This window comes from Stegostoma tigrinum, chromosome 9 (assembly GCF_030684315.1).
Source record: "Stegostoma tigrinum isolate sSteTig4 chromosome 9, sSteTig4.hap1, whole genome shotgun sequence".
Classification (NCBI taxonomy): Eukaryota; Metazoa; Chordata; class Chondrichthyes; order Orectolobiformes; family Stegostomatidae; genus Stegostoma; species Stegostoma tigrinum.
The window spans coordinates 62,986,544-63,014,208 of NC_081362.1; the positions used below are offsets into that span (position 1 = coordinate 62,986,544).

Sequence of the window (27,665 nt, forward strand, 5' to 3'; positions counted from 1 at the left end):
TGTCTTGCTTTTAAATTTAAGTCTTACTCTTGCTACTCTTTCAGCAGGACCACTTGCCTGTTCAAACCTAGGGTTTTAAATCCAACATGTTCGATGTCAACTCAATTATCACCCTCTCTTTCCAGGTTCCTCTCCAACTGCCCTGAAATATACCTTGCTCTGGCACGAGGTAGGCAACGAAGCATCATTACTGAGGTTCCCCCTAATTAGAGTCCCTATTTACACATATTCCTATTCTGCTCTTTCCCATCTTGCACAGTCTTCTGAACCACAGTATGTTAGTTTGCATTGTGGTTCTTCCCTGCAGACTTTCTCCATTTCCTAGCAGGTAGTGAGTATATTGCACCTATTGGTTAGGATGTTGCAAATTTGATTTCACATTCAGTTTTTAAACTTTACAGCAGTTTCTCTTCAGTTGTTACATTCAACACAACTAGCATCCAACACAGCACAGCACTTTACTCAGAAGTGACAAAACTGCATTAAAGTGAACTTTACATACTATAGTTTAAAATATTAGAAATATACTGGTACTGTGCACCCAACACCCCCCACCCCCCACCTTTTTAAAGAAAAACTACTGAGTTCAATTTAGGTTAGATTGCTTCTCTCAAATAGGGGCCTATCATTCACCAAAGTTTTGACTTTTAAACTTATTACTAACTGTCAAAGTAAGGACTTTTCTTCTGATATTGTTTGATGCAATACTGTATTTTGAAGCTTGATTTGTCTAGATTTCATTACCATTTAGATGTCTGTGTGGTCAGGCTCATTTTACAAATAGCATGGTGGATACACAAATACTCTAGGATATACGTGTTAATTTAGATCTCTATCCAATCTTTCGTAACCCCCAAACATAATTCCACAACTCTGAAATAATATGTGGATAATACCCTGGTCAAAATATTATAGGGGCATGAATGACAAGACCTGTGGTGAGATTTGCAGCAGGACCTGACGACATGGCAGGGGAGGCCCATCTCAGTATTGGGAGCATCTAATCAACCGATTCAGTCATTTTATGATACGTAACTGGAGCAGGAAGAACGAGCTTCAAGTGTATTTTCAAATGCTATATCTCACAAAATATGTCACTACTTTCACATACTGCTCAGTGTACCATCATTCACCTGAATAAATCATGATTTTACCTACAATCCATAACTCCACTTCAACCTCTCAAACTTAGCAGTGCTGCAAGCCTCATAGCCACATCTCACAGCCACATCACCCAAACTTGCTGCATCACACTCACTGACATGCCATCTTCTCTCTTGCAGGACAAATTGGTGCAGAACCAGTAACAACAGCAACTAAGAGTCAAGGGATGGGCACAGCTGTGTGCCTTCACACTGAGGGTGGAGATGGTGATCACAGTTAGCAATCAATCCAGAGGCTATTGTTAACTGCAAGGCTGGATTAATCAAATATGACAGTAACCTCATACCCAATTCTCCTCCCGCAACCACAACCTCCTCCGGCTGCAACTGTAGGTTATAAGCACACAATTCTTCCTTCCCTCACTGAAACATAACTAGAGTGGTTTTCTTTATCCCTACAAACCCTCATGTACCACAGTTGCATCAATAATTGAACTATACACTTAATGTGCTGCAGCTGCAGATACAAGAAGCCGTTGAATAAATCCATTACTTTGTTTTCCCTGTCAAATTTAGTTCAAAATCAAAATACAGGTTTCACCACTTCTTTTTCATCTCCATTTTTGACTCAAGACCCACTCAAGCAGTTGTTTCAGGCACCACTCTCTGCTCTACAGCTCTATTCCATCAGAATATGCAGCAAGACACTGAGAAGCGATTTGAATGTGAATTTTGGAGGAATGGTTAGGAAGGCTGCAGATGACACAAAAATAGTTGGTGTAGTGGACAGTGAAGAAGATTATCTCAGAGCACAACAGGGCCTTGATCAGATGGGCCAACGTGCCAAGGAATGGGAGATGGAGTTTAATTTAGATAAATGTGAGGTGTTGCATTTTGGTAATCCAGGGCAGGGCTTACACACTTAAATGGTAGAGTCCTGGGGAATGTTGTCGAAAACAGAGACCTTGAGGTGTAGGTTCATAGTTCCTTGAAAGTGGAGTCACAGGTAGACAGGGTAATGAAGACAATGTTTGGTACACTTGCCTTCATTGGTCAGTGTATTGACTATAGGAGTTGGGAGGTCATGTTGCAGCTGTGTAGAATATTGGTTAGGCCACTTTTGGAATACTGCATTCAATTCTCATCTCCCTGATATAGAAAAGATGTTGCTAAACTTGAAAGAGTTCAGAAAAGATTTACAAGAATGTTGCCAGGGTTGGAGGGTTTGAGCTATAGCGAAAGGCTGAATAGGATGGGGCTATTTTCCCAAGAGCATCAGAGGCTGAGGGGTGGCCTTATAGAGGTTTATAAAGTCATGAGGGGCTTTGATAGAGTGAATAGCCAAGGTCTTTTCCCCAGGGTAGGAGAATCCAAAACAAGAGGACATAGGTTGAAGGTGAGAGGGGAAAAATTTAAAAGGGATCGGAGGGGCAGCATTTTCACATAGAGAGTGGTGCATGTATGGAGCGAGCTGACAGTAGGAATGGTGAAGGCTGGTACAATTACACTATTTCTAAGGCATCTGGATAGGCACATGAATAAGAAGGGTTTAAAAGGATATGGTCTAAATGTTGGCAAATGGAACTGGATCAGTTTAGGATATCTGATCAGCAAACTATATGGGCAGCAGTTGCAATAGTGAACAGTTTTGAGCCTCTTAACTAAGGAAAGATATAATGGCATTGAAGGCAGTGGGAGGTTCACTCAGTTGATCCCAGGTATGGTGGGAACATCTAATGAGGGGAAGTTAAGTAGGTTGACCTCACTGGAATTGAGAAGAATGAGAGGAGACTTTATTGTAACATACAAGTTTCTTAGGGGATTTGACAGCATAGCTACTGAGAGGTTATTTCGCCTTGTGTGGAAGTCTAGAACTACAGGGCATTATCTCAGAATAAGGCATCACCCATTTAAGACAGAGTTGGAATCTGTGGAATTCTTTACACAGTAGGCTGTAAAGTCTGGGTTATTGTGTCTATTCAAGGTTGAGATAGGCAGATTTTAATCATTAAGGGACTCCAGGGTTATATGGAAAGGGAGCTGAGGACTGCCCGATCATCTGTGGCAGAGCAGACTCGATGGGCTGAGTGACCTTCTTCTGCACCTATGTTTTGTGGGACTCATGTGAAAGCACAGAACTGCTGTCCAATCTTACAATCCTATAAACTCCTAATATATTCTCCAATACAAGATCATTTGTACCTGCCATTATGAAGTGTGATATTTGTCACTAACCTAAAGTCCAGTAAGATGCAGATTCCAATATTGTTTCTTGCTGCTGAATTGCATGAATATACATGAGTTGAAGCATGGACTCTGTCAGGCACCACCAGAACACAATGCGCATTCCACTCAACAACAAGCATGCCAGGTCTTTTTTGGGCACAGATACCTTTTCTTTTCTCATCTGTTTCATTTGAAAGAAAGAAGAAAAGAAAGCAAATAAATCCAGTTAGCAGTAGAAAAGTAGTCGCATGTCTCATTTTATTCATTTTTTTCTACTGCAGCCACCGACAAAATTCATTATAAAATCGTGGCATTCAAGGAAGTTCTAATCCAGCTTTAAACAAGATTTATTAAATCCCCAAGTCAGTAAGAACTGCAGATGCTAGAGTCAGAGATAACAAAATGTGGAGCTGGAGGAACACAGCAGGCCAGGCAGCATCAGAGGAACAGGAAAGTGAAGGGTCTGAAGAAGGGTCCTGACCCGAAACGTCACATTTCCTGTTCCCCTGATGCTGCCTGGCCTGCTGCGTTCCTCCAGCTCCACACCGTGTTATTAAATCCCCAATTATTTTGCAACATGCAGTGTGTATATGAGCGTAACAATCAGAAGCAGAAGGTGGCCTTTTGGTCCCACAAGCCTACTCCAGCATTTGATACGCTCCTGGGCAATCTGATTATGATCAGGGTGTCTACTTCCCATCTATCCCCCGTATCATTCGACTCTCTTGTCAGTCAAGAAGTCGGTCTTAAAATTATTCACTGATCCTGCCTCCAGTATTCTAGGGGAAAAACTTCCACCCACTGAGAAAAATGTTCTCCTTACCTCCATCTTCAATGGGAACCCTCTTACTTTTAAGCTGTATCCTCAAGTTCCAGTGAGCCTGTTAGTCTTATCAACCAGTACTATTCCATTGAATTGATGGTTTCCTCTATGGGTGAAAGTTGTCTTTCACATTTAAATATGAAAAAAAATTGTGGATTTGGCCTCTAGGTACCTTCAAAGCATAACTTGCTGCTTCTCTTTCATTTACCAATTCAAAGCCTATCATCATCAGCTCCCCTACAACTGATTTTTTTTGTTCAACCTTTTTTGAAGTTAGTCTTCCACTTGGATAAGTAAAGATATTTTTACAAAAATCATCTTGTATTCATTACAAAGTGTGAAGCTGGATGAACACAGCAGGCCAAGCAGCATTTGTGCTCCTGAGATGCTGCTTGGCTTGCTGTGTTCATCCAGCTTCACACTTTGTTATCTTGGATTCTCCAGCATCTGCAGTTCTCATTATCTCTTGTATTCATTACACTTAATTTTCAACTCCCTCACAATCCCTTTCATAAAATAAAAAGCTTTCCTCACTCCAGTCATGACTGAACAGGTTAGAATCTTTCACGATGGTATCCATGACAAGGTAATATGAAGATTATGTCGCAGTGGGAAGAGGGTTGTAGACACCAAGGGGTTGGACCTTCCTTTCTTGCACCTTCTAGAAACATGATTGGGTCACTGAAAGAGAACACCTACATTTTTCTAGAAGGCACTTAACATGATATACAGGGCCAGTATCCATCTGCATTTTTGTTCCCAATTGGCAGACCATATCCTGGTGGGAATGAAATGCCATTTTGGTGCGGCAGTTAAAAGACAGCAAACATTTAAATGGGCCAGAGGGACTTGAAATTAAAGAAGACCTAAAGAGAATCAAAGTATCTGAAACGATAGAAGCAAGATCAAATATTCAGCTATGTCAAGAGTTTTTATATTGCCATATCACTCTTAGTTCGACTGAAGTAAAAATTATCTTTGTTAAAAACACTTTAATTCCAATAACTGTACTATTGTAATAATACCCAGTAGATGTTATCTATCTAGACTTCCAAAAGACCTTTGATACAGTGCCTCACGGGAGGCTGCTGAGCAAGGTGAGGGCCCATGGTGTTCGAGGTGAGCTACTGGCTTGGATTGAGGATTGGCTGTCTGACAGAAGGCAGAGAGTTGGGATAAAAGGCTCTTTTTCGGAATGGCAATCGGTGACGAGTGGTGTCCCGCAGGGTTCAGTGTTGGGGCCACAGCTGTTCATCTTGTATATTAAAGATCTGGATGAAGGGACTGGGGGCATTCTGGCGAAGTTTGCCGATGATACAAAGATAGGTGGACAAGCAGGTAGTACTGAGGAGGTGGGGAAGCTGCAGAAAGATTTAGACAGTTTAGGAGAGTGGTCCAGGAAATGGCTGATGAAATTCAATGTGAGTAAATGTGAGGTTTTGCACTTTGGAAAAAAGAATACAGGCATGGACTATTTTCTAAATGGTGAGAAAATTCGCAAATCAGAAGTGCAAAGGGATCTGGGAGTGTTGGTCCAGGATTCTCTAATGGTTAACTTGCAGGTAGAGTCCGTAATTAAGAAAGCGAATGTAATGTTGTCGTTTATGTCAAGAGGGTTGGAACATAAAAGGAGCGATGTGCTTCTGAGGCTTTATAAGGCTCTAGTTAGGCCCCATTTAAAATACGGTGTCCAATTTTGGGCCCCACACAACAGGAAGGACATACTTGCCCTGGAGCGTGTCCAGCGGAGATTCACACGATGATCCCTGGAATGGTAGGTTTAACATATGATGAACAGCTAAGGATCCTCGGATTGTACTCATTAGAGTTTAGAAGGTTGAGGGGAGATCTAATAGAAACTTACAAGATAATGTATGGTTTAGAAGGGGTGGACGCTAGGAAGTTGTTTCCGTTAGGCGGGGAGACTAGGACCCGTGGGCACAGCCTTAAAATTAGAGGGGGTAAATTTAAAACTGAATTGAGACGACATTTCTTCAGCCAGAGAGTGGTGGTCTTGTGGAATTCATTCCCACGGAGTGCAGTGGAGGCCGGGACGTTGGATGCCTTCAAGGCAAAGATCGACAAATTCTTGATCTCAAAAGGAATCAAGGGCTACTGGGGGGAGACTGCAGGGAAGTGGTGCTGAAATGCCCATCAGCCATGATTTAAATGGCGGAGTGGACTTGATGGGCTGAATGGCCTTACTTCCACTCCTATGTCTTATGGTCTTATGGTCTTAATACAAAGCGCAATATGCATATAGCACAGCCCAGCAGGCATAAATGAACTGAATGACCCATTACATTTTGTGATAAAGCTACAGAAAGCAGAATCATGGTAAGCATGTGATAAGGAACAGATTGGCCGTACAAAAAAAATCAGTGTTTCATCAAAAATTCCAACCAAATTCCTTTTAAAGGTGTAAGTTTTGAAAATTACTTCAGTAACTCTGAACAAAATAATTCATGAAACCTTACAATGTTATTCACAAAAAAAAGGCCTTTCTATAATTGGCAGCATTGAAACAGGGTAAGGTCCAAAAAAAACAGAACAAAATGTCATTAGAAGTCAGATGTAAAGTTCAAATAAAAGTGAATATATTAATTTACCTGATTAATGAAGTCATCATAGCATACGATGGGACCATTGTGAAATACAGGGTAGTAGAATGCATATGCCAACAGCCAGCAGAAGGATACACCAAGTCTTTGAGGTCCATCATAGTACCAGCAGTACTCTAAACTGAAACTTGTGTAGCGAAGATTGCAAAGAGCCAAGCAGAATAAAAGCAGGAAGTATTCGTTCTCTGTCTTATACCAGCGTCTCTAAAATAAATAAGTATTATCTTGGCATCAAGAGAAAAAAAAATAAATACATAATCTTAAAAATTAATATTGAGCTGAAACAGGTTACTCAAATAAACAATAAAAGAACTTAACCAATCATTCTGACATTAAACACTCATGTTATTTTTTAATGAATATCAAAGGGTTTACACCAGGACAGTAAGGTTACTGCATTAATAATCCAGAGTCACTGACTACCATTCTGGAGACATGAGTTCAAACTCCCATGATTTGGGGATGAGGATCAAATTATAATTAGTAAATCTGCAACGTTATTCTCATTAAAAAGGATTGCAAAACTACCAAATTGTTGTAAAAGCCAAACTGGTCTAACATCCTTCAAGGGAAGGAAATCTGCCACCCTCACCCCGTCTGGCCTACACAAGTTCAAAACCATAGTTTCAGAAATGGTAGGAACTGAAGATGCTGGAAAATCTGAGATAACATGGTGTGAAGCTGGATGAACACAGTAGGCCAAGCAGCATCGGAGGAGCAGGAAGGCTGACATTTCGGGCCTAGACTCTGAAACATCAGCCTTCCTGCTCCTCCGATGCTGCTTGGCCTGCTGTGTTCATTCAGCTCTACACCTTGCTATCTCCAAAACCATAGTAATGTGGTAGACGGTTCAACGCCCTGTGAAATGGCAGAGCAAGACATTCGGTTGCACTAAGTCATTACAGAAAAAATGACTGTGAATGTAACCCAAACACATGGATTGAGGCAGTTCACTATCTCCTCAAAGCCAATTATGGACTGACAATAAATTGGCTCAACTATTTGGATAGCTAATTTGCAATGTACAGTGATGCCAACAACATGGATCTAGTTATCACATCAACTGAAGTCAACACGAAGGACTCTCCTTTCCAACCTCTCCCCCTTGCCTGAGGCATGCAGACCCTCAAGTTAAACTACCACCAGTCATGTCTGTCTAATGAGATACCAACCCTGTTGTCCAGTGGGACGATAGTGCCTTTACTTATATAATGCCATTATTGAGATAGTCAATCTGAAAGCAGAAAGATAGAAACTATGAAGCACATGTAGTTCAGAAAAAAAGAAAGTGTACCAAACTATTTATGAATTGAGGAACAATATAACATAAGGCAGTATGGTAAAATCAACATGATTATAGAAATGTGGGCCATGAAAGATAAATTTTGCACTGAAACTGGTATGAGTGTAAAATCACTATAAAAATTCCTATTTATTTAAGTACTTCCAAACTGGATGTAGATCTCCGAAAGAGGATTTAGGGATGGAAGGGTCCAACTTATCTACAGAAATATCAGTAGCTCAAGACTGAATTTTTGTTTTGGCTAAGTGAGAGGTGCATCAAGGTTTTTGCAGAGATATTTGATGCAAGACCTGACAAGATTTCTCACAGTATCTTACCAAATTCATCTCATTAACTAGATACTCACCTCATGATGTCCCTGACATTCAATGCTAGACCTATCGTACCATGCTCTGTTCTCAGAGCAACTCACCAATTACCAGATATCAGTCAAAAAACTGGCATCCGATGTCCCCGCACAGGAAAGACTATTGTACACTCAAACAAAGATTGGAAATCTAGCATGGTCACTCATCAGCATCATAACGGTACAGCAGCCATGAAGTCATGCCTGCTCATGACACATATAGTCTTTCCGCTAATGTGTGTTTCATTAACATGAATTGGCTTTAATATGGTTGATGAATAGTGGACACTGTTTGGATAGTGCAAACTATCTACTGTACTGTATAGCAATTTTCTATAGCGATTTCCTATAGTCAACTCAACTATCATGTTATAGGAGAAATACCTGTAGCACCAGGGAGTGGTACCTGGCAAACATTCCCTCAACTGAGTTGCTGCTTAAACAACACATCCACACAGTTTATCTGTCGTGAGCTACACTCTATCTAAATACCCTCTCTAGGTCACTGGTGCTCTGTCCTCAGTGCCCACTGTAGATCCATGTCTTCACACTGCCCTGAACACAGACATCTCATACAGGAAAGCAATTGGGCAATTCTACACATCAGCTATTATTTGCAGCCAGCAAAAATGAACGCAAACAAAAAGAAACAGAGGCTGAAGAGAACCCACAGAATACAAATCAAATGCTGGCATCATGACCAACTGCTATTTGACATTTCACAATGGTTGGCTGCAGCTAGCTCTCATCCATAGGAACTAGGTGTCAATCCAGTCCTGTCTGCCTGATAGCACTTAGTACATCAGAGCTCTGTCATGTACAAGGACAGTTTCCACCTTTGCAATGATTTCCTCCTCCTTCGAAGACTGCTCCCCCCTTCCAATTCCGCAGTATCCAGCATATCACCTTGTTACTTGGTTCAACAGCATGATAGAATGGAATGGCACAATTCCCAGATAATACTAGATGGAGCCCCAGATCGGTTCAAGCAGTGGAACAGCATTTGCACAAGGTGATGTATAGAGAACCTCATATTTATTGCAATTTATGTCATTCCAAATTGAAATTATTTTGTAACTGTCAAGTTCATTACAATTATACTGAGTGGAACGTGCAGGATGTGGACAAGTTGAATTTTTTGGCAATGCTGTAATTTCCAAATTGAAATGTTTTGTAATTTTTGGAAAGAAAGATGTGTTTCTAAAACATATGGAAGAATTGCTTACTCTTGTTGACTTTAAAAAGTTTTAGGTGCTAATTAAATAACAATCGTATAAAAGTAGATAACCAATCAAATCGTAAAGTCACAAGTCAACACAACAGAATACACGTTTCTCACTTAGTTCAAACTAAATACTAAACAACATCATTAGATTTTGCCTGGATTCACTGAAAGTTCAAAAACACATGCATTATTAGATCCTGTGTCATAATATGACAGAATTCTCCATCAAGATGGGGAGTGAGATAATTGATTCTGAAACTAGGGTCCTAAATCTACTAAGGGAAAATATATTGGTTTGAGGTGTGAGTTAGCTATGACAGGTTGGGAAATCTACTGAAAGGAATGACAGTGGACAGGTAATGACAAACCTTGAAACAGCGAACAGATAAACTCCAAAAATTATTTATTGCAAGACTGCAAAAGAAACCAGTGGCCAAACCATGGCTTACAAGGGGGTTAAAAGACTGCATTTGATGCAAAAAAAAATTAGAACTGAATTCACACTTTGTTTCTGTCTTCACAAAGGAAGACATGACCAACATACCAGAAATAAAGGGGAACACAGGATTTCCATATTAATACTAATGCAGAACCTGCATTGGTACAGAAATGGTATTACAGAAATTGATGGGATTGAAAACAATTAATCCCTAAAGCATAACAATCTACATTCCTGAGCACTTAAGGAAATGGTTCTACAAATAGTGGATGCACTGGTGGTCACCATCCAAGAATCTTTAGATTCTGGAACAGTTCCTACAAATGGGAGGGTAGGTATTGTAACTGCAACATTTTTAAAAAGAAAGCAGAGAGAAAACAGGGAATTACAGACCAGCGAGCCTAACATTGATACTGGGGAAGATGCTAGTGTCCATTTCAGGGATAGCAGATCACTTAGAAAACAGTGGTAGAATCAGACACAGTCAGCATGGATTTCAAATTGGACATCATGCTTGACAAATCTACTGGAATTGTTGATCAGTGCTTTATTTGGACCTTCAGGAAGCTTTTGACAAAGTTCTACATAAGTGATTAGGGTGCAAAATTAAAGCACACGGGATTGGGGGTAGTGTGTTGAGATGGCTAGCAAATTGGTCAACAGAAAGGAAAGAAAGAGTAGCAAGAAATGGGACTTTTTCCAGTCCCTAATGTTATAGCGCATGAATCCATAGTAGGGCCACAGCTATCCACAATGTATGTTAATGATTTAACCAAGGGAACTAAATGTAGTATCTCAAATTTGCAGGTAACACAAAATTGGATGGGAAGATAAGCTGTGAGGAGCATGCAGAAATATTGCAGTGTGATTTGGACAGGCTGAGTGCATAAGAAAATGCATGGCAGCTGCAGTATAGTGTGTGTAAATGTGAGATTATCAACTTTGGTAACGAAAATAGGAAGGCAGATTATTATTTCTAATGGCTATAAATTGCAAGATTGGAATGTTCAACGAGACCTGTGAATCCTCATGCACAAGTCTCTGAAATTAAGCACTCAGGTGCAGCACGCAGTAAAGAAGGCAAACTATATGTTTGCTGTCAGAACAAGTGGATTCAAGTACAGGAACAAGGATGTCTTGAAGGGTCTCGGCCCAAAACATCGACTCTCCTACTTCTCTGATGCTGCCTGACCTGCTGTGTTCCTCCAGCTCCACACTGTATCAAAAAGGATGTCTTTCTGCAATTATACAAGGCATTGGTGTGCAGTTTTGTTTTGCTTATCTGAGAAAGGATGTTCTTGCTGTAGAGGGAGTGCAATGGAGGATGTGAAACTGATTCCTGGACGACAGGACTTACGTATGAAGAATGACTGAGTCAGTTAGGATTGTATTCACTACAGGTTAGAAGAATGAGGGGTGGATCTCATAGCAACCAATAAAATTCCAATAGACAGGTTAGATGTAGGAAGGATGTTCCCAATGGTGGGGAGTCCAGAACAAGGGGTCACGGTTTAAGGACAAGGGGTAAAGCTTTTAGAACTTTTCTTCGCCCAGACAGTCTGTGGAATTCACGACCACAGAAACTGAGTGAGACCAAAACACTATGTTTTCAAGAAAGGTAGATTAAGCTCATGTCGCTAAAGAGATCAAGTGATATGGTGGGAGGGGGATAAATCAGTCATGATCATATTGAATGGCAGAGCAGTCGAGAGATCAAATTGCCTACTCCTGTTCCTAGCTTCTATGTGTCTCAGTTTAAGAAAGGAAATGTTATTGCATAATGTGTCAAACAAAAACTACTGAACTATCACAAGGTTTTTCTCTTGATTTCAGTCATTGGCACTTCCCAATCATTGCAGCATTGCTACCATGTGTCTTTCTGTTTTACAAAATTTAGTAAACAAGCGAAACAAATGCTTCTCACTTATGATCCAGCAGCGTATTCATCCCCCACAAATTAATGGTGAAAGAAATCTATCTCCACCTAGTGGTCTAAACACAAACTGGCAAAACCTGTCAAATGCCTTCAATTAACCTCACTCATCAATTTTACTGAATTCCGATTTGCAACACAGAAAGTCACAATATCTTCGAAGAAAACTACTGCTGCAAACTCATGGATTCAATTACATTTCCGAGGCTCTCCCAGTATCTGAATCTCTCACAGGCAAAGGAAATGAGGCTACACATGCCCCAATTTCCAAACAGCTCATTTTTGATATGAAGATGAAGCCAATAAATTTTAATTAATTTGCTTTCCACTTGTGAGGAATTGATAGTCCCTCAGTCATGGATTATAGACCATCCAAAATCTGTTGCTTGCCCATTTTACACATCAGAGGAAAATCACGAAGCGAATGTCATGTTCATCACAGATGGTTTCTTTTCTGCTCCATCTTACACCATGCACTAGTTGCATTGCCAACTTACACTTTTATCTTTGTTGCCAATGTGATCTTTTGTTTTTAATGGGCACAGCATTTAAATGGCACCGGGTAAAGTGCTAAATGTGAACTGTAGACCCCATCAAGACAACAAACAAGAAGCTCACTTTTCATATTCTTTCATGGGATGTAGGCTTCACTTGCATTTGTTGCCCAGCTTTAATTGCCCAGAGAGCATTAAGAGTCCAACCACATTGTGGTAGATCTGGAGTCACATGTAGGCCAGACCAGGTAAAGATAAAAGTTTCCATCCCTAAGGGACAATAGTGAACCAGATGGATTTTTCATGGTCAGCATCAGAATCTTAATTCCAGATTTGTACCAAATCCAAATTCTTTGGGCCGCCATTTGCAGGATTCAATCCCCAAAACACTACCTGGATCTCTGGATTAATAGTCTAGTGATAATACCACTATGCCACCATCTATTTTGATTAGTCCATAGATTGTTAGTTGTCTAAGTCAATTCAGAGGGTTCTGAATCTTTGGAATTCTCCAGGTCAGAGGACCACAGAAGCTCGATCATTGAGCTTGTTCAAGACAGAAATCGATAGTGAAGAATAAAATCAAAGGCTACAAGAATAGTAGAGGAGAAAGATGGTAGATGATCAGCCATGATCTTTTTAAATGACAGGATTGGCCAAATGGGTCAAATGACCTCCTCCTCCTATTTCTTATGTCCCTACGTTCTTATCTCATTACAACACACATCGGACTATCTGTTTTTATCCCATTGTATGGATCACAGTTTACTTCACTACAGTTCTATTTCAAAAATCTAGCTGGTGAAGGATAGTACTGGAGACAATCTTTAATCTATTTTACATTTATTTACAGAGTGAAATATTAAAGCCTACTTCTCCTAATTTAACCGCATCATACCTTAAGTATATCTTTACATGAGATCGTATGAAAGCATGAGTATCCACACCTCCCTCACACGCACTTATTTAAACAATCATGCCAATCATAACCATATGACATGTAATGAATGAGAAAGGAACTTGCCAGCTCCTTCATGGCGTAATAATTTCTGACCAGAAAATTTAAAATGCTAAATCCCTTCACTGTTAAATTAATTTTTCAGATGGCAAAATAAATTATTCAATTGAAACAAAAATATGCATAACTTTTAATTAGAGAAATTTCACATGCATAATATTAGTTTTCAGGGCCAGTGGGGGTGTTGAATAGTAGGTATGAAGTTAGAGAGCTGTTAAAAACCAAGTTACACTCGTTCAACAAGGTGCAACATTTGCGAACATTTGTTAAGTTTTCATTAAAGCATTGATTCTGGAATTGAACTTTCAGGGAACTTCAATAGTCCACGCTCTGAAGGAGCATATAGTCATTGATAGCACCTTCCGCAACCTCATCTTTTCTGCAGACTTTAGCAGTTGCTGTCAGTTTCAGTGGATCAATGGTGGCAACTGCTGACAACTTCAGTGTTATTTCCAACTCAAATTCCAAGACATCAACAGTCCAAAATTATATTGCATCCAGCCAAATACAAATCCAATGTGTCTATTTAACACTTTTAACACAATGAAATGTCTCAAGGAGATTTACAGAGAACATTATAAATCAAGGTATGACGTTGAGCCACGTGAGGAAATATTAGTTAGATGACAAAACCTTGAGATAAGAGGAATTCTGAACCTTAGGGCCTGGAAAATGAAGGTAGTCATCAATATTTACTTTTAATCATTTTAGGGATGTGGGCGTCACTGGCTAGGCTAGTATTTATTGTCCATCCCTAACTGCCCACAGGGCATTAAAAAGCCAATCACATTGTCTAGAATTGCATGCAGGTAAGGATGGCAGATTCCCAACTCGAAGGGACATTATTGAACCAAATGGGCTTGCAACAATTGACAATGGTTACATGGTCACTATTAGGCTGGCTTTTAATCCCAGATTTTTAGCAAATTCAAATTTCACCATTTGTCAAGGTGGGATTTGGACCAATGTCCAGGGAAAATTAGCCAGGGGCTCTGGATTACTAACCCAACGACAATATGACTACATCAAAACCTTCCCTAAAGCAATTACAATTGAGAATACACAAGAGGTAAAGGAGAGTACCGAGATAGAGGAGGGGTCAGTAACAGAAGGATATGGACAAAAGGAGGGGAATTTTACAAAAAGACGGTACTTCACTCGGAGCCAACATAGGTAAGTGAGTGCAGGAATAATGGGGTGACAGTACTTGCTGCGCATTAAGATACTGACAAATAGTGGATGACCTCAAGTTTACAAAGTGTAGAATGTGGGAAACCAGACAGGAGTCTGTTGAAATAGTTGGATCCATTGGCAACATAGGCAGGCTTACGCATTTAAGCAGCAGGTGAGTTTGAGTTGGGGGTAAAATTGAGTCATGTTATGGAGGTGGAAACAAATGGTCTTATTATTGATGTAATTGTAATGTCGGCTCAGGCACAAATGTGACACCGAGGTTGTAGACAGATTAATTTAACCTCGGACCATTCCTGAAGAGTGGGATGAAATCAGTAGCTTGGAAAAGGAGTTGGACTGAGGATTGAAAACAATGGCATCACTTAACAGTGACAACTCCCTCATGAGCAGGACAGTCTATACTGTGGATATTATCAAATGGCAGCCCTTCAAGATAGAAATTGATCACCTCTTTAATTCGTTTCAGTTTTTTGTAGAATGTTATATAATCTATAACACAGGAATAGGCCATTTGACACAATAACTTTATAAAGTATTAATACAAGAACTAGATGAATGACTATTAGCTTTCTGAACAAGGGAAACCACTGCATTATTTATCTAACAAGCTATTAAAGTGGTTAATATTTTCAGGAAAAAAGCCAACTATTCGCTTATAATTAGAAAACAAACATGAAAATAAATGCAAGCTACACTTGTTTCAACTCATGATTCTTGACTGCCATTTGCTGGTTTATTTCTCAGGATAATGCCTTAACCAAAGTCAATCTGTCTTGGTTAAAATTTAGACAAAGGCTTGAAATTAACTGTCAGTTGCTGAACAGCTGCATTTTCCAGTCAGATCTCTACATAGCAACCAATCAGCACTCTCCACTCATACAGTACAAATGTTGTTTGTCCCTTTTCTATTTCTTGCACATCGTCTTGACACATGCGCCAAAGAGCTTTAAGAAAATGTCTTCTTTCAGCAATTCTCAAATCTTATTTTTAGATTGATAATTCCACACTTTGTTTTTTGTTTGAAGTATGATACCTATTGTCTAGAATGTAAAATAAATATTTTAAGCATAACTTAATGTCTGTATGAATAATTACAACTGACAGGACTGAGTATATTCAGTTAACCAGATATTCAACTTACTAATCGCCCCTTCTAATTCATTCCATTGTTTTCTACCATGTGTTGTGACTTCCATTCTTTCTGTGCACACCTATAACTCTCATAAGCAATGTTTGTCTGTTGCTTCTACAAGTAAATTATGCTCATTCATACAAGTAATATAGCTTATCAGAACAATGTTTAATTAGTGCTTGAATAATTATTCCCTTGATATCCTTGATTTCTAAATTATAGCACATTTCTGAAATCATTACAAAAGCTAAGGTTGGAGTTTTTCTATACCTTGGGAATTATTCTTACCTGAATTTTTCCAAGAGAGTCCATTTGTAAGCTGTACAGAAGTATTATTGAACACAGCCAAGATAATACAGGCACTCGGAGCTGGGCCACCGCATAGGAGATGGACACATGCAGTAATATTACTACCAGGCCTTTGAAGCCCACTGTAAGGAAGCAGGCCAACATCCCATACATCATCAGCAACCATATCCTAAACTAAAGAAAAAACCCTTATGTCATCATGTAAAACGGAAAATAAACAAATAAGTATAAATTTTCTTTATTACAGATCTTCTGATCCATGGTACAAACAAGATTCATTCTTGAACGGCTAAAAGTCAACTAGCATTGATATTAGCCTGTTCAGATTTATTTGAATATCACAGCATGAACTGGAAAAGTAAATGAAAACCAGCTTGCTGCCAGCTTCTAATGTAAAGCATGATGAAACAAAAACAGAAAATGTTGGAAAAGCTCCCTAGGTCAGCTGAGCATCAGCATGAGCAAATCATCAGCATCTGTGGAAAGTTAACAATTCAAGTCAACGACTTGTTATCAGTACTGTTATAACGAAAGGTCAGTTGGCCCGAATCATTATTCTCTTGCCAGCATTTTCTGTTATAGATTTTTAATATCCACACCAATTTTATTTTTGAATTATACATGTATATCAGCTGAAATTTTAGGATAATAAACACATTAGAATTCAAAAAGTACTTAGTGCAATGTAACGTGATCCATCTTGGAATTCATAAGAATTCATAAATGTTGGGATTATCATACAGTCAAGGTATTACTCACTCTCTGGTTTTTAGTTTTTTAACAAGTCTACATAATACAATTCTCTCATGGGCAGGACACGCTACACCATGGTTATTGTCAATGACAGCCTTTCTACGTAGAATTAAATCTATTCAATTCTTTTCAGTTTTACACAGAAAGATCATTCATTTTAATAAGTCTAGCAAGTGTTAATGAATAAATGAATAGTAAATGATTTATTTATTGTCACATATAGTTTGAAGATATAGTGGAAAGTGTTTGTGCCACAATCAGGCACCATTTTGAGGTACAATAAGAATTTAAAAAATGATTCAACAAATGTTCAGCTTCTGTTTAAACTGGGGTCTCAAGCACAGTTTCAGGGTTCCTGCAATGTTTCTGGATGGTGTTCTGGTACTCAAGGAGTCCTGCTCTGGGAACAGCAACGCCAATGCCAATGCCCCAGGAGACACCGGCTCTGCTACTGCTGCCACTTTGCCGAAACCACCAAGAGTCTAGCCTCTGGGTTACAGCTTCCAGGAGTCCAAGATCCCAACCTACCACTGCCAGGAGAACAAGATCCCAGCCTACAACTGCCAGGAGTCCAGGATCCCAACCTAACACCGCCAGCAGTTCAAGATCCCAAACCACCACCGCCAGGAATCCCAGATCCCAACCTACAACCGCCAGGAGTTCAAGATCTCAACCTAACACCGCCAGGAGTTCAAGATCTCAACCTAACACCGCCAGGAGTTCAAGATCCCAACCTACTACCACCAGGAGTTCAAGATCCCAACCTAAAACCCACCAGGAGTCCAGGATCCCAGCCTAACACCACCAGGAGTTCATGATTTAGCCTCCAACTGTCAGGAGTCCAGGATCCAGGCACTGCCATCACTGTCATGAGTCCTGGTCCATGCTGCCTGATACTGTAGCCACTGCCCTGCCAACATTTTCTTTCTGTCTTCACCTTCAAGAAGAAAGACAAAAAGTACGTAGGGAAAACAAAGCCACCGGACCCCCTGGAGCGGACAGGCTTCGATAAGTCTAAACACTCCTACCATGCCAATGCCAGCTTAAAATGCTCTGCATGTATCTGCACCCACTCTAATAAATTTACTTCCTCACATGACATATAACACATTTAAAGCATAATTTAATGCAAAAGCATAGCATAACCATCACCTGTTGGTGTTACTATACTAATATTTGAAATACACTTTCGTTATATATGTTTTACTGTATACGCCCATCATTACCAGTAGGCATTCCTCATTACAGATCCCATTTCCGTTCGGCCTAGACCTTTCATTGAACCCTTGCAGTGCAGAAAACAGCCCATTCGGTGCAGAGTCTATACTGGCCTCTGAACAGCACCCCACCCAGACCTTAACCCCCTCCCCTATCCCTGCATTTCCCATGGCAAACCACCCAGCCCACACACCCCCAGACACTATGGGTAATTTAGCATAGCCAATCCACCTAACCGGCACACCTTTGGACTATGAGAGGAAACCAGAGCACCCACAGGAAACCCACGCAGACATGGGGAGAATGTGCAAATTCCACATAGACAGTCAAATTTTCAAACTCTTTCAGTTTCTATTTATCCAGAAAATATTCCACATGGAAAAACATACTTGTAATTGACCAAATATGTGGCAGTGGAAACAAAACGTTGCATACTTATTTGCATAACAGACATTTATTTTACGTTTTGAAGGATGAAAACTTCTGTTATTTGCAACATGACCCTCCTGCCCCACATGGATATTCTGTAAATTAAGTGGTGTAACACTTACATTTTGATTCTAGTTTTAGTGGAAATTACAAACCTTTGGTAAAAAGGCTTTGGTCACTTGTGATACAAGTATATGACCAAGCAAAGTCCACAACAGCAACTTCCTTGTCCACTCTGTCCAAAAGCTCCACTCAAAGTCTGTTGGGTCCTGAAAAATGTTGCAAGGGTTAGTTATCTAAAAATAACTCAAAACATAAAAATGCTGTCCAAAGGAACTGTTCCTTTTCTTCTATGGAATTCCAAATAGAACATCAGGATTAATATCAAAACTAAGCCAGATTATGCCCACATCCAATTTACTAATTTAAATATACACTTTCCAAAAAGAATTCCAGGATACTAACAATGAAAAAAATGGCCAATTGTACTTTTTCACCTCCCAGGCCAGGGAGCAAATGGCCAATTGTACACCTGCACATTGTACACTGGCACTAATAAGCAGCCGCAGTTTTTGTTCTCACTCGGTTCCAGCATATATCTGACATGCATGAATTTTTAAAATCCTTTTCCATTCTATCGAAAGCATGTGCAGGCTTTGCCCACAGAAACAAAAAACATTTTGAAATGCTTAAATTCACAGCAGAGGTCCCACCTCTGGCATTGAGCCCACTCTGTTCAGGACCACACCATGTACTTGCAAGTTAACATGCTTATAAGACAAATTAGTTGTCTTCTAGGTCAGAAAGGTGAGGATGGCAAGGAAAGGAGATTCAGATATGCAGCAAAGCCAAAATGCAACAAACTAAAAGAAAAGACGTTAATTTACAAAGCACTATTAACAACCTATGGGTGTGCAAAATCCTCTATAGTCAATGAAGTGCTTTTGTAGTACCAGGTCAAGCTACTGTAGCCCTACTGGGCCATAGGGCTGTTCTCTCACTAGAGAGAGAGAGAGAGAGAGAGAGAGAGGGAGGGAGAGAGACACCTGGTGGTGGTATAACCCAAAGCCAACACAGCTCACTTGAGGCGAGAGGTTGAGGAGAGTCCTTCATGGTAAGCTCATCCGGTGTGGGAATTGAACTCTCACACTCTGCACTGCAAACCGGGCACCCAGCTAACCTACCCCCTTTTTAAAGAATAGTCACCATTGCAAGTCCCTTTTGTTTTGCAATGGTATGATTGGGCAAAATTTGTTTGAAGTCTTAACCTTAAAGTAAGCTATCATTTCCACAGCACCACAGAACAAATCTAGATATTCAGATTCAAATATCTCTCAATTTTGTGATAAGAGCTTTGGAAAAATTCTATACATTGATAAAAATAATGGATGTGAGAGTTTGCTCGCTGAGCACCCAGAACCTCAACCTGAGCTACAAATCTTCTCAAAACTCGCTGATAAAAATAATACCTAGATTGCACATTCTATATTACTCACAAAATTAAATGGCTATAATTAATCACTGAAGACTAAACTACCTTCTTAAAACCCCAAATAAAGAATCCTTCTTCAAATTCAAATTCAGCATCAAGTTCTTCTTCATAATCTGTCAGAAATGAAAAACACAGATTGTAGCAACATTCTTCAGATCAACTGTGAAAAATTAATTGAAATCAAAAGCAAATTGGGATTAGTGTTCTGCTGCACTGTTTGGCATTGCAGTACAGTTAGAATTGCTGAAATGCACAGAAATAAATAATTAAGCACATCAGTTCATCCACAAAATGTTACATTACTAAGGATGCAGTACTTCATCTAATTCTGATTAACAATCAATCAGGTGACCTTAGTGTAGCACACCTAGAAGGTGAAGGATCACTTAAGAGATTTTGTAGAGATGATGAAGTTGTTCCAGTTGACGATATACTAATCTCCAGTATAAACCTGCAGGACCTACTGACATTCCATTGTGCTGTAAAACCTAAGCATTTATATTTTAATACTTAGAACTTCATATATTATTTAATTTCATGTTTTATGATCTCAACATCCACTGGACTTCCAAAGTTCAATTTGAAGCGCAAGGACGAATAAATATTTTCATTTTTAGTCAGTTTAGTAAAGTCAAAGACATTTTGCAGTCATCTGTGAATGGATTCTTTGTTCAATTTCCTGATAGCTATAAAGCAATGCTTTTTTTCAGGCATCTTAAGTAAAGACTTGTTCTAATCCAGCAATAGATTCAGTGCAGCATCCTCTACTGTGAACGAATGGCATGTGTCAACAAGGCAACGAGAAGCAAGGCTTGTCAACCAGATTGAACAATCCTCCACGAGATAACGCAGTGTGGAGCTGGAGGAACACAGCAGGCCAGGCAACAGAGGAACAGCAAAGTTGGCATTTTGGGTCGGGACCCTTCTTCAGAAGGATCCTTTTGAAGGGTCAATTTTCCTGGTCCTCTGATGCTGCCTGGCCTGCTGTGTTCTCCTAGTTCTACACTGTGTTATCTCTGACTCCTGAATCTGCAATTCTTACCATCTCCGGGTGAGACATTGGTCCTAAATAGATTAAAACTGGGCATGCAGAGTCTAACCAGGAACTAATAAGGAGGAAACATAAATTGCATCTGAGCCATGTATCGAAAGCAAAATAAAGACATAAAAAAGAGGAAGAGCATACAATGCCACTACCATTGCCGAATACCCAAAAAATCAACATCACCAGGGATACCACTGATCAGAAACTAAACTGGATTAGTCACATAAATACTGTCACTGCAAGAAACAGTTAGAGGCCAGGGACCTTTCAGTAAAAAACTAACCTCCTGACTTGCTAAAGCCTGTGCATCATCTGTAAGGCACAAATTGGGATGGCATACTCCCCACTTGCCTAGATGATTGCAGTTCCTACAATAGTCAAGAAGATTGACAACATGCAAGACAAAGCAGTCCAGTCAACTGGCGCCACACACACAAACTCCATTCACCACCAACACACAGCTGCAGCAATGTTATAAGATGTACTGTAGAAATTCAGAACAGTTTCTTAAATAGCATTTTCCAATTTCACGACCACTAACATCTCAGAGTAGATGGATAATAACACGTCCACCTGCATGTCCTTCTCCAAGCCACGCACCACCCTGGCCTGGAAATATATCACTGTTCTTATACTGTCACTGGGTTAAAAATCCTGGAACCCTTCCTGAACAGTACTGAGTGTGCAACTACACCAAATGCACTGCAGCAATTCAAGAAAGCAGATCACCACCACAATGTTCCCTCTAATTTTTTTGGTGCCTCTGCAGCACCCAGACTAGTCTGAGCAGCATATTGCATCCATTCAGCAGAAATCATATTGCAACTTTTAATCATTAGTAACCAAACCCTAAAAAAAGTTGCATTTATGTTATTTTACAACTACAGGCATTGTACATGCTAAAATAAACAAAATTGTTTGCTCAGCTTAGAAGTCTGGGGACCCATTTAGTGCTGGTGCTTTGTACACCACATGCACCACGTGACCAAACGAAGACACTAGCAATTATTCACTCCTTTGTTGCCAGCTTTTCTATCTTTATTTACTGCCCAATGATTATATGCTGCATTCAGGTTGATATTTTGTCCAGATGAAATGTACAATTTAATTTGCAATGAGTTATCCAAGTAATCTTTTTCTAATCTCTTTCTGGACTTACGCTTAATCAAGTTCATGAGGCTAAATCCATGCTCACGGATGCACCTGATGTCTGAAATGTTGCTCAAACGTCCAGAAGAATAGACATTTCTAGAAACTAATCTTCTTTTATGGCACAGTCCACCGAATCACAATGTCTGAATGATTTTTTCTACAACCATAAATCTGAAGTCCAAGTTTTCGCATATCTTTGTAACTAAACTTTTGTCATCGTTGAGTATAAAAGTGAAATATTTTGGCATCTGTCACTCAATACTTGCTTTTCCAAATTCTAAATTGGTTGTCTTGGCGTTTGCAACCAGATTAAATTCCTCTTTTGGAAACCTGCTTTCAAGGTGCTCACGCAGCAGTTGGATAAATGGAAGGATTACGTCACTATCGAGAGCAGCCGGGGCCACCTTAACTTCATCACTCCTATAAATACATTCACCTAGATAGTGAGTGAGTCTTCATGTTATTGATCTTGGCCTTTGCAAATTGCATAGCTTCAAATGTTGTCAAACAGCTTCTCTGCAAAAATAGTACAGTGACACTAGTTCATAGAGAACATCATTCAGAGCTGTCAGCGCAATGCAACATTGTGGCATTGTGAGCATTCAGAGGCAATATTTGTTTATTGGATCGATTCACTTATTCACGCACTCTCTGCAGTATTCGATTGAGGCATTGTAGTTTTGCATTAGTGCACTCACTGCAAAGTGTTTCCTTTTTATCCTTCTCTTAAAAAAAAAATCATTCAGGGATGTAGGCCTTCCTGGATGGGCCAGCACTTACTGCCTACCCATTATTGCCCTCAAGAAGTTAGAAGTGCATTCTTCAGGGAATCAATAGACAGGCAATAAACATCAGCCCAACCATGAAAGCCCAGATTCCCTGAATGATTTTTTTTTATAAAGGATAAAGAGAAAAAGGAGAAAAATGAATGAAAAAAAAAGAGTAAGAGAGGCAGAAAAACCAATTTCCAAAGTATAATCTGAAAGAATGAGAATTGACACTCAAATTTAAATTTCAGGACCACAGACGTTGCTTGACGCAACTATTACCTGTAGCATGAAAAATTATTTACTTCTAAATATACCAGTCCAAACCTTTTCTGCCATCTCCAAGGGGACACATGGCCAATTACCCCAGGTTTAAGCCATTCAATTGATTCACATATGGTTCAAACCTGAATTGTAAAATTCATAGAATAAAGTATAAAGAATGTATTCCTTAAGTAAGAAGATGTAATTTTTGACATTGTGAACTGAAATACGCAAAAGACCACCCAAAACAAATTTAAAATATACACTGAAGAAAAACAACCATGGTTTCCACAATATGCCATATCAGTTTTATCACTACATGCTTCAAAATATACAAATCTAATAAAAATGTGGGATATCTAATGAACTACCCATCTGATGAAGTTAAAGTTAAAATACCAAAATTTCACAAGAATTGTGATTCCAATCTTATGTAGTAACTTGCATTTATATAACACCTTTACAGAAGCTGGTGAAGCTTTGTGGATTTTAATTATACAGCAGGCTGTTTGCCAAACAGCCACTCCTGTTCACTGCCATTGTCCCTAAAGAATTGGGTTAAATATTTTGACAATCACATCAATACTAACAGTACAGACAACACTAAGGCTAAACGTTCCATTCATTTACTTCTACCTTAAATTCATCAGGATTTTCAAAACTATTTTCCCCAAACCTTTCAATGGATCAATGGTAAACAAGTCTGGTGAATCTCATACAGCGCTGCTTTTTAAATTTCAGTCTTTTCCACTAAAGTTAGCAAAAGATTTAGGATAAATCTTGTGGTTTTTGCTTAAGTTTAAGGTGCATCAAGTTTCATGGAGTGATCCATTTTCTGTACTAAGTTCCTCTCTCTCACTCCAGGAGAAAAACAGCCCAATTAAGGCAAAAAGAGTCAAGACAGGTGGCATGCGGCCCGTCATTCATCTTTTCATCGTTTATGTGGTGAGAATCCTGACTATGACCACCTAAGCAGGGTCTGGGCTAGTAATGAAGGCCACCCTCAACATACCGGACCAGGATCTCCTTAGAAAGGCTACATCTCTTGACTGCATGGAGGCCTGCTGACAATTGTGGCAAGTTTCGTGGCTTTATGCATGTGCTAAATGGCACGGCAAGACAGTAACAGCGTGAGCCTGCTACCTCTGGCTGAGAGAGAAATGCATAAAAAAGCAAGGATAGAAAAGCAAATCTGGCGTAAAGTCAAAATGCAACAAACTAAAAGAACAAACTTTCATTTACAGAGCACTATTAATGACCTATAGGTGTACAAAATCCTCTATAGTCAGTGAAATTTTTTTTAGTACAAGGCAAAACTACCATAGTCCTACAGGACCACAGGGCTGTTCTCTCATTAGAGAGAGACAGACAGACGACTGGTGGTGGTCTAACATGAGATCACCACAGCTAGGTGAGGGGCATCCTTCACAGTAAACTCAGCTGGTACAGGAAATTGAACTATCACACTCTGCACTGCAAGCCAGCCTTCCAGCCAAGTGTACTAATCTACCCTCTTTCTGAAGTAAAGTCACCAGCGCAAGTCCCTGCTTTTACAATGGCATGGTTGGGCAAAACTCTGTTTGCGATCCTAACCTTAATGTAAGCTATCATTTCCACAGCAGCACAGAAAAAATATAAACATTTGGATTTGAATCCAAAGGTCAAGATGCTGCTCAGAGTGACTGAGCCCAGAGATGCAGCCTGGTACAGTCTATAAATTGACATCGTGTCCCTGAACACAAATAGCCTTTTGCTGGAGCTTTACAATGATAGTTGACAGCGCAGCCGGAGATGCAGCACTGAAATTAAGAGGTATCCTGTAAGCGGATCAGAGATGTGGGATGAAAAGTGATACAGGCTGGCACGTGTCAGATGCCACTGTCCATGGATGATGTGTGACTATTGCCTATGGAGCATGCCCCAAAATGTTGGTGCCCAGTGTCCAACATTCAATTCTTTCAGAACAAGTGGTAAATTGAACCCACAAAAGAACCGCCTCTGGTTTTATATCAAGTTTTTTCAATGATTAGTTTGCATGGTGAGTTTGGCGAGATCACCACTCGTGATGAGTTGATCTACTCACAAGGTGTTTAACAAGCAATACTGAATATCAACTGTGACTAAGCCGCTGCCTAGCAAGGTGATGATGCTATTCTGCTTGAGAAAAACTTACGTGTGGCTCATTGAACACCTGGCCTAATTCAATCACTCATCTCACACAGCGACATTGCTCAGAGCCTAATAAGATTCTGCCCATTGATTTCAACTCCTTAATTTTTTGCTCAGGAAACAAAAATACTTAGAGCATACAGTTGAAGAACCCAAATGTGTTTCGTTTTTGGCCTTTGTGAATTCTGCTAGCCCTTAAAGTTACATTTCCATAGAAAAAGCTCCAGAAGTACAATAAGAGAGCAGTAATTCCTGACCAATTGTTTCCAGGCTTACTTCGAAACAATTTTAAGTTTTAAACATGCAACTGCATGTATATACTTCATTTGTGCAAATAGGTTAGCTGCAAAACAGCTTTTAGATTAGATTAGATTAGAGTCCCTACAGTGTGGAAACTGGCCCTTCAGCCCAACAAGTCCACACTGCCCCTTGAAGCATCCCACCCAGACCCATCCCCCTATAACCCACACACCCCTGAGCACTATGGGCAATTTAGCATGGCCAATCCACCTAGCCTGCACATCTTTGGTCTGTGGGAGGAAACCGGAGCACCCGGAGGAAACCCACGCAGACACGGGGAGAATGTGCAAACTCCACACAGAAAGTCGCCTGAGGCTGGATAGAGAGAAAATATATTTCGTTATCATGTACATCAGGATTGTACAGATGGTCTGCAAGTGGTTTATAACAAATATTAACATGTTGTAATAGATACAATAATAAACATAGCTGGAAAAATACAGCACGGTTGGCAAGCAAAGACAAAACACTAGGCACGTATGGAAATTAAAAGCAGACTAACAGCTCTTCAAAACAGCATATAGCTTTAAAATCAAATTTTCCGAAAAATGTCAGTGCATTGTAATGATGTGTCAGAATTGGAATGTAATTTTTATTCCAATTTTGTAACTCATCTAACAGCAGCCTCACAAGCTCACAGTTAACAAGCAATTTGTGGGTACAGAGCCCTGCAAGGTTTTGTAGATTTATTATCCAAAAAAAATTAAAAGTTGTATTTTTTTTTAAGTTTAATGCATTAACATGAACTTGTAATTTCTAAAATTAACATATAGTAAAGGTTGTCTGTGGACTGTAAGACTACTGGTGACCTATCCAGCTAAAACTAGATAAGGAATGATTACAATGTTACGTTTCCATCAAATTTTGAACTAAAGGAGGACTAGGGTCCAACTTTCCTTTCATTTTGTGGCCAAATACCCTACCTCCACTTTGTAAAAACCAGGTTTCATGGAAAATCACAGGCACAAATTTATGATTCTACATTGTGTGGCACAGAACATTGATGTTCCATTCGATTTATTTTCTAGCTAGTCCAACATTAAGAGCATATCAGTTGTTAATATAAAGAAAAATGCAAGAAGGCAATGGTGCAACAGCTTTCATTACTCTAGAACGTCCCAAAAGTTAAAACCGGTAACAGGTTCAATGATGAGTGCAGGACATGCCAGGAGCAGCACCAGGCATACCTGAAGATGAGGTATCAACCTGGTGAAGCCATCAAACAGGAATACTTGCACGCCAAACAGCAAAAGCAGCAAGTGGTAAACTGAGCTAAGTGATCCCAAAAACAACAGATCAAATCTCAGCTCTGCAGTCCTGCCACATCCAGTTGTGAATAGTGGTGGACAATTTGAACAACTCACTGGAAGAGGAGGCTCCACAAATATCCCCATCCTCAATGATGGAATAGCCTGGAACATCTGTGCAAAAGATAAGGCTGAAGCATTGGCAGCAATCTTCAGCCAGAAGTGCCAAGTGCATACTCCATCTCGGCCTCTTTCAATGGTCCCCAGCATTACAGACACCAGTCTTCAGCCAATTCGATTCACTCCAGATGATATCAAGAAATGGTTAGAAACAACTAGATACTGCAAAGGCTATGGGCCCTGATAACATTCCAGCAATAGTACTGAAGACTTTTGCTCCAGAACTTGCCGTTCCCCTAGCCAAACTGTTCCAGTACAATTAAAACACTGATATCTACCCTGCAATGTGGAAAATTGCCTAAAAAATGTCCTATACATGAAAAGCAGGACAAGTCCAACCTGGCCAATCACCGCCCCGCCAGTTTCCTCTCAATCACCAGTAAAGTGATGAAAGGTGTCATCACAGGTGCTATCAAGCAGTACCTGCTCAGCAATAACCTGCTCAGTGATGCCCGGTTTGGGTTCTGCCAGGGCAACTCAGCT

General features: G+C 39.8%; 1 protein-coding gene across 7 annotated transcripts in view; it reads right to left on the bottom strand.

Annotated features, from left to right (window-relative positions):
- hhat (hedgehog acyltransferase) overlaps window positions 1–27,665 on the bottom strand; it is a 224,006-nt gene that overhangs the window by 179,582 nt on the left and 16,759 nt on the right. For all 7 annotated transcript variants that reach the window (XR_007248152.2, XM_059648592.1, XM_048536697.2 and 4 more), the window contains exons 3-7: window positions 20,104–20,171; window positions 18,722–18,835; window positions 16,146–16,340; window positions 6,762–6,977; window positions 3,339–3,510 (exon numbers count right to left, since the gene is read on the bottom strand). Coding sequence is in view for 6 of the 7 variants with exons in the window: in XM_059648592.1 (XP_059504575.1) it covers window positions 3,339–3,510; window positions 6,762–6,977; window positions 16,146–16,340; window positions 18,722–18,835; window positions 20,104–20,171 (765 nt within the window). In the remaining variant the exon portion in view is untranslated. The remainder of the gene's footprint in view (window positions 1–3,338; window positions 3,511–6,761; window positions 6,978–16,145; window positions 16,341–18,721; window positions 18,836–20,103; window positions 20,172–27,665) is intronic.